Here is an 8,075-nt window from a genome sequence, read left to right on the forward strand (position 1 = left end):
GCACACGAACTTGGGTTTGACAACAAGAGGGCGATACTGAACCGTCCTGAGACCAAGACCATTTGTTTGTCAGTGCCCTCCATAAGGGAGGAGGTGGCCCCCATTCCAGGGTCTCCCATCCCCAGGCCCTCCGTGGGTCTCTAACACAGTACTCACTGGCCAGATGCTGGGTGGCATCTGTCAGTTGGCAGTGACCGAGCAGAGGTGTCCAGTGGCCGTTCCAGGGTCACCAATCAACTCCCCACCCAGACACAGCCACACAACTACAATCACTGATTATCGTCCTTTATCCCCCCTACTACGCAGTGGGGCCACCTCTCACCACTGTGTCCCCAGAGCCTAGCCCTTGACCGGTAACATAGTAGACTCATTAAGTACTTGTTGAATGAACAGTCTGCGGGCCGCTAGCCCGATAGCAAATGTCTGGCCACTCAGGCACCTCTGCCTTCCCCTCCCCCTCATTTCTTCCTAACTCAAAACTTTGCCCAGATTCTGTCTAGTGCATACACTTGACTTTCTTTGGCCTCTGTACCCGTGGGGAATGCAGATCTTTTCAGTGAGTTCCAGTCTTTGGGTACACAGAGATTCTGTGTGGGCTGCAGGCTGAACACACCAGCCATGCAGACTCGGGGCCTTGGTTCCCTCCTGAAAGTGGGGAGGTGATTTCCAGGGATCCTAATTCAAGTCCTAAAAGTTCCACAAGAGCCCCTTTAAATAAGGAAGTGTCAATGCAGGGGTGGTGTCCTGCTGCCAGTTCTGCCACAGACCTGCCCAGCCTCTGTGGAAAAAGACATTTAAGTCCACAGATGGGATTCTTTGGTTCATCCATAAAATGAGACTAGTATTGCCAATGCTGTTATCTACTTAGCACACCGGATTGTTGAGGACTGTGAAGCACAAAGTGTACTAAGAACGTACTGTACTTTCTTTAAGCCTCCGTGCAACTCCTGGGGTTGGGTGATTAGCTTTCTCCTCTGCACTGGCCTTCCCCATATCCAGCTTCTAGAGCTGCAGGCCAAGTTCCCCATTCTCTCTGAATCTCAGCGTGACACTTGAAGCTTTTTAACAAGTTGAAAGGCCACACAGGGAGTTGAAGCACAGCAGGAATTAGTGAGCTGCTGTGGAGTAAAAATGCTACCAGCTATAAGTAAATGGGCTGCATCGCATCCCACCATTGCTTTGATGGGGACCTACTTCCCACTAAAAATAATTTAAAGTTTAATTCTCCCAAGATGCAGGTGTAGAAGCAAATAACAGCTCTTCTTTAGCACCTGTGGACCTGTTGCCTTCACAGAGGTAGACACGGATGCTGAAATGGCTTCAGATGCTGCTGCCAATTCGTTTTGCCACGGTGTAAATCCAATGGACAGAGATGGGTGACAAGAGAACTGAAACAGGAGGGAAGGGGGCAGGGCACAACCTTTCAAGAATAACACAGTGGTTGAGAAAAACTGGAGACGACAAACACTGGTTAGATAAAGATGTAGAGAATGGACTTGAGGTCACAGGGAGGGGGAAGGGTAAGCTGGGACGAAGTGAGAGAGTAGCATGGACTCTCTCTACTACCAAATGTAAAATAGATAGCTAGTGGGAAGCAGCTGCAGAGCACAGAGAGATCAGCTCAGTGCTTGGTGACCACCTAGAGGGGTGGGAGGGAGATGCAAGAGGGAGGGGATATGGGGATATATGTATAGCCGCTTCACTTTGTTATACAGCAGAAACTAACACAACATTGTAAAGCAATTATAATCCAATAAAGATGTTAAAAAAAAAACAAAAAAAAAAACTGGTTAGAGCTGACCAGGCCCAAGATGGTGGAAGATTTGACTCCCGGTAGACCTTGAGCTCATTATGCACTCATTGTAATATATTAGCATATGCTAAATGACACACCCACAGGCGCCATGACAGTTCCAAGGCTGACCATAAAAGGCCAAAATGTGGGCGGTGGCCCAACTCCTGGAAATCCCTGCCTCTTCCCCAAGAGTCTCTTTCCCAAGAGACTCTGCTCAAGAGTCCAGTACTGCAAGACAAGTGTTGGGTAAAAGGAAAGATAGCCTTACTGAGGAAGCCAGCAACCCTGGGGAGATGGTAGACTCATGTCACAAAGACCCAAACCCCCAGGTTTTGCTTGGGAAAAGAGGGAAAAGGGTTACGTGCAGGGGAGGGGTCAGTCTTCTATTTTCAGAGATGATTGTCTCCATCACGCGGTTCCAAGTAGCCGTCAGGTCTCGATTGTGGTTGGAACGTTATCTGACCCATAAATTTTTGGTCACTTAGTCCTGGAGAATAAGGAACAAGGGTGAAGTCTATAGAAAAACTAATCCTCAATCTCGATACACATCAAGCAGCAAGCAGTTTCTCCATCAGCGGCAAGCTAAGCTAAGCTAATGGTAGAAGTCAGGCATAGTAATAATTAAGAAATATATTGGGGGGAATTCCCTGTTAGTCCAGTGGTTAGGACTACATGGTTCCACTGTCGGGATCATGGGTTTGATCCCTGGTCGGGGAACTAAGATCCCACCAGCCTTGTGGTGTGGCAAAAAAAGGAGAAAGAAATAGATTTGGAACAATGCTGAGTTGCTGACAGTCCCTAGTTACAGTCTCATTTCCTCAGTTACAATCCCCACTGCCGGATTTTCTTTCCATGTCTAGGGAAAAGGGGTGAAGACGTCTCTGTAACTTCAAGCTGAGCATGGGCGACGAAGGATTCTTAGAGTGGAAGGATCTGACATGGTGTAAGAAATATTCTTTGGTTCCCTTACGTGCCTGTTGAGATTCCAAAAGAGGCATCTCATTACTAACGTTTTAAGTAACTGTTTTGCAAAGAGCTGGCGTGCCAATTATGATCCCTTGACTAGAAGATAAAATCCCAATTTAAGGATTCCTTCAAGCATTGACCTAATCCCAGAGGGAATCCAAGAAAATAGGTTCATAAACCAATCCCATCCACCTTGAAATAGGGGAGTATGGTGGGCTAAGATCTGTTGGAGCCAGGTTGTGTCACCGTCATCTTGATTGTTTTAAGCACAGTTAATCTTCAACTCCAGGGTCAGTTTTTTCCCATTCTCTTGAGGCCAGTTCTTGGAATTGTGCTAGCCATAGATTCAGTGCTGCTCAAGACAGAGCAGCTCATGTCATGGCTACAGTCTGGTCATCATGCAGTTAGCTTTTTCCCTCTGGTGGCAGTTATAGTATCTGCAACACAGCTCAGGAATGTGCATCAGACACTGTGTCCTTCAGGGAGGAACTGAAGATTCTGTGACTCTATTGTCCTAATCATTAGCTGCTTGAGCCTGCTCCTCTGTGACTCAACAGCAGACAAGGGACATGGAGGGGCTTTTTGTACCTGGGAGGGCCCCTCAGGGTCCTGCTTGGTTTCTAGAGGCCATGGGCTAAGTGACATGCCTCTCCAGCAGCAGCGTCTGGGGCTTCAGGGAACCACCAAATAAAGGCTTACAGCGTAACAGGGGACACAGCTGAATCTGGGGTTAATTCCCGTGTTGTTGGGGGCAGGGCGGAGAAGGGATGGAAGAGGCCACACTGTGGGTGCTGGGAGACTGTTAAAATGCAGTGAAACCCAGTGGCAAGGCTGAAATGGCCTCCCAGGCCGGACTGCCATGTTTCCAGAACATTTTCCTAGAGCAGGCCTGGCACCCCGATGCGCAGGCCACCAAGAAGGCGCAGGCCCTGGACGCACACTCGCTGCCCGCCTCCCCTCGCCCCACACCCCACCCCTGGCGCCGGCTCCGCTTCCTTCCAGTCTCGCTTGCAAATTCAGGTGCGCCTGGAATTTACACCCACTCACTCCTGCGAGGGCAGGAACCCCCCTCCTGACCCTGAACTTCTGTTTGGACTACCTGCTTCCTCGCCTTTCCCTCCCGCCCGCTGAGACGCACCCTTCTCGACCACCTGAGTCTGCCTGGGGCGGAGCACGGGCTCAACACACCGTTCTTGGAAAACCAAAGATGAAAGCAAATTTGCGGGAAATAAAACTTTTCAATAAAATATCAAACGCCTTGGGAGACCCATACCTGGTGTTCAGGTTTTCCCGATTACAGCAATACTTTCCACCACTCCTCCAACTTGGAATCACCACCCCGTTAAGAGTAATTGGTTTGCTTTTTTTTTTCTTCTTTCTTTCAAAGAGTAAATCTGATCTTTTTAACTCGAAACTAGTGATAGAGACATTAGGGCTAATTAACAACAGTTTTACAATAATGGCCTTTTCCATTCTCTTTGTTTGGCTTCACCGCCTCTCACCTCCACCCCCGAGTGTTTCGGCATTGTAATGCGCACGGGCCTCCGCCTCCCCGCCCACCGGAGGGCTGTCCCCGCCACCCGGGGGCTTGTGGCTGAGGAAGGAGAATCTCCCTGAAGGTTTTATTCAAAGCGTTTATTAGGACCGACCTGTCTGAGGAACCCCCCAGTTTCTTCCGGCATCCTGGCTCCTGCTTCTGAGACCTTCTGGGGAGACCATATTTCTCATCTGGGATATTTTTCTCCTTAAATGCCCATTTTTCACTTCAAGAAATTAACGTTTTCCTTTGGGTGTTTTGGCAATGGCTGTGAATTAAAGCCAGCCTAATATCTTTTTCTTTCTAAATTGTTAGGAGCCATGGACCAAAGAAAGATGGAGCGCTTTTCTTCCAGGTATGAACCAATCTTGAGTGTGAGCTTTTGATTACTAGTTTCCCAGCTTAGGAAACATGTCCTACACCTCTCTGTTGTTTGACTTCATCTCGTTCAAACCTTAAAGAGCTGCCAACAGTGCCGCTGTTTTTCCAAAAGACCTGGAACTTAAAGTTGCATCCACCTTTGCTATTGGCTTTTAACATCTTCAAACAGGTCACTGGCTCTGCCTCTGAAATGACTAATGTTTTCCTACTCTCTTGTTAGAAAAGGTCAATATTACAACGAAATTAAGAATCTGCTTCTGAGAAGGTTAAAGGTATAGGCAGGTTTTCAATATTTGGGAACCGTTAAGAATAATGGGAAATTTTTTTAAACCTTGAACATCTTTTAAATGACTGGTTTAAATGAAATAGTTTGTAAAATGGAATTCATAAATTACATAGAATGTCATCCAGGCATTTAAAATTCCTATATGAAAACTATATGCAGGAGAAAAAAACATGTGAAATAGAAGATAAAAGATTTATACCTACTTAAAATTATGTGCGTATGAGGACACAGCCTAAGAAGTAATAACACGTATTGGAAAGAGTTGGAGATTAGGTGGACTTTATTCTCATCATCTTTCTTTGTGTTGTTACGTGAATTAATCAGCCATTTTAAAAGAAAGGAAAAAAAAAAAGGAAAGTGGTGCTCTACAATTTCTCCCTAGCGGTCTGTGGTCCTGTGATGAGAAGACCCAGGTGTTAATTCAAAGGGATTTTATTTGCTTTGTTTTGCTAATGGAGGTCTGATTTCCTCTTCCTAGTATGATTTTGATCCTGGCCTTTTCCAGAGCATTTGAACTGGGATTAGTCACTGGTAAGAGACTTTGCTTTTTTGATCACTAGCAATTTTCACGTGGCCTGAAATACAGACGCAAGGAGTTAATTTTGTCATTCAGGATTGGGCCACTGTGAACTTGCCCGTCCATCACAGGGAGACCTGGCCTTCAGAGACAACGGCCTTCAGTCCCGGGAGGAACCTGCAATTCGTCATCGGCCTTCCCAGTTTGTACCATCCATGGGAATCCAGAACAGTAAGATGTACCTGCCTTAGATCTACAGTGCGGTATTGCTATCCTGGTCCTTCTCGTGTTTCCTGAGTACCTTTTAGACCCTCTTTCACCTAAGACAGTGGGTACCTGGTTCTGGAGCTGGGCAGATGAATAGTTGGACTGGTTTTGATTCTGGGGGCCAGAGAGGCATTGTGTACTTCACCTCCGCAGAATGCAGTTTCCCTCACCTGATCCCACTTCATGCTGGGGACTCCAGGTACCACCACTGGCTTATGCATGAAAAAAGATTTCGCTGATCAAAAGCACGGGTGGCCAAAGGAACACTAAAAAGGAGAGTCTTATTCTGTTAGGTTTACAATGTTTATAGACATCTGTCAACACTTGGGGAGATTAAGTCCTTACCGCCATATTAACCTTGGTTAACGGGAATTCAGTTTTTCAATCCTTCCACCCTCTCAGCCACTTTTCTTACATTTCAGGTAAGGAGCTAAACAGAACCTGCTGTCTGAATGGGGGAACCTGCATGCTGGGGTCCTTTTGTGCCTGCCCCCCCTCTTTCTATGGACGGAACTGTGAGCATGACATGCGCAAAGAGTAAGCCACTGAAACGGGCTGGGGGTGGAGAGGAGAGGGAAGGAGAGGTGGGGATTTAAACTCCGCATGTCCGTTCATCCTCAGGAACTGTGGATCTGTGCCCCATGACACCTGGCTGCCCAGAAAGTGTTCCATGTGTAAATGCTGGCACGGCCAGTTCCGCTGCTTTCCTCAGCCTTTCCTACCTGGTTGTGGTAAGCAAAGGGTTGCCCCTTTTGCCCTCTCAGGTTAGTTAGTTGCCTGTGGACACTTAATTAACAGGGTCTCTCCTCTTACCTCATGGCTTGCTGAAGACTGGCAGCCAGAGCTCTCCCTGTAAAAGCATCAAGGACTCCAGATGGGACGGTCGCCCTGGTGTCCTTGATATTTACTTCCTCAATATGTGGCCAGTCGTGCTGCCTTTCAGGTGGAGAGTTATTTCAAGTCTATTTGACATTCTACAGTATGTGAAATTCTATAGAGGCAAATAAACAAGAAAAGACTTGGCCTCTTAAACACGAAGAGACACTCTCTGGCGTTCCTTTCTTTGGGCAGGGAGACCCAGACAGGCTCCAGGGGGGCAGCTCAGTGCCCACCCCACAGCAGGGTTGGGGGCACCCAACTCCAATTATTGCCCTTAAATTCCACCAGAGGAACTGACCCCACTCTCCTTTCTTAGGAAATTCTTCAGGGATCCTAAAAGGCCCCTCTAGGGCGCCCCCTGGTGATTGGTCTCATAACCCTTTCACCTCATTGATTTTTACTGATTTGAGGAAAACAATGACAAGGGCAGGGACCTAGAAGAGAACAAGAGGAGAGGGTTTGCTCCCTACCCCAACCTGAGCCAGATTTCTAGGGCCACCTTAGTTCAGAGACCTCTCCTACTTCTGACCCTGCATGTGTCAGAAATTGAAAATGTTCAACAAATTGAAAATGAAAACAAATGCTTCCTTGAGTACAACATGGGACCCCAATCCAGGCAGGGATTGTCTTTTCCTTTTGCATTGGGTATCAGGCCCAGGATAGGTGACTGGAAGGTGTGGGTGGAATGGCTGGATAGGTGGGGACCATATTTTCTCCCTGGAACTCGGGACGCAAAATGTGCTGTCTCCTTAGCATCAGAGCCTAACCAAGTTCTGCCACACGCCAGCAATTATAGGCGTCACCGGCTGGGGTAGGTTACCAGGTGTGAGAGCATGTATCCAGGGAAGATCAAGTTAACAGTTTGTCGCAATATTTTCTCAGGGGAGTCTAAGTGCACATAATCGGTACTGTTGATCCCATAAGCACATTGTACTCATCAAATCTTGGGCCCTGACTGCTTTTGGGTTCGTGTAGATGTGCCACGTGTTTGCCAACAGGATAAAGTGCCCGAGGGATTTCCTTTAATGACCAAGTGTCTCTACCTTCCAGATGGCCATGTGACGGATGAGCACCTCACAGCTTCCGGGACTCCAGAATTAGCGCTGTCTGCATGTGCTTTTATGCTACCTGGCATCTGCCTTGCTATACAAAGTTATTATTAACCCACATTTGTGTGCAGCATTTGCCATGCAGGCTTCATGACCTTTAAAGGCTGTCTCTCCAATGTCCCAACTGAGAGATGATCATTTGTTAGTAGTCTTGAAATGGTGAATAGATTTCCCTATGGTCCCTAACATTTCCTTAAAGTACCAACTACTTTCCTCTTCCCTGCCCTCTCCAAAAAACTACTTAAAAAAAAAAAAAGCCATATTTTGTTCCCAAGTCCTGTACATGTAACTCTACCAAGGGCTTATTAATAGTTTCTTTTAAACAATTGAATTCTATC

General features: G+C 47.1%; 1 protein-coding gene across 1 annotated transcript; it reads left to right on the forward strand.

Annotated features, from left to right (window-relative positions):
- Positions 1 to 4,609: 4,609 nt before the first annotated feature.
- Positions 4,610 to 7,791, forward strand: CRIPTO (cripto, EGF-CFC family member; the record flags this gene model as incomplete). The annotated part of the gene is made up of 6 exons (XM_082664091.1): positions 4,610 to 4,653; positions 5,444 to 5,496; positions 5,579 to 5,713; positions 6,172 to 6,286; positions 6,371 to 6,480; positions 7,679 to 7,791. The coding sequence occupies exons 1-6, from the start codon at positions 4,619 to 4,621 to the stop codon at positions 7,789 to 7,791; spliced, it is 561 nt and encodes a 186-aa protein (XP_082520217.1). The 5' UTR covers positions 4,610 to 4,618.
- Positions 7,792 to 8,075: the final 284 nt, after the last annotated feature.

Source organism: Grampus griseus (genome assembly GCF_964374135.1).
Source record: "Grampus griseus genome assembly, chromosome: 10".
NCBI lineage: Eukaryota > Metazoa > Chordata > Mammalia > Artiodactyla > Delphinidae > Grampus > Grampus griseus.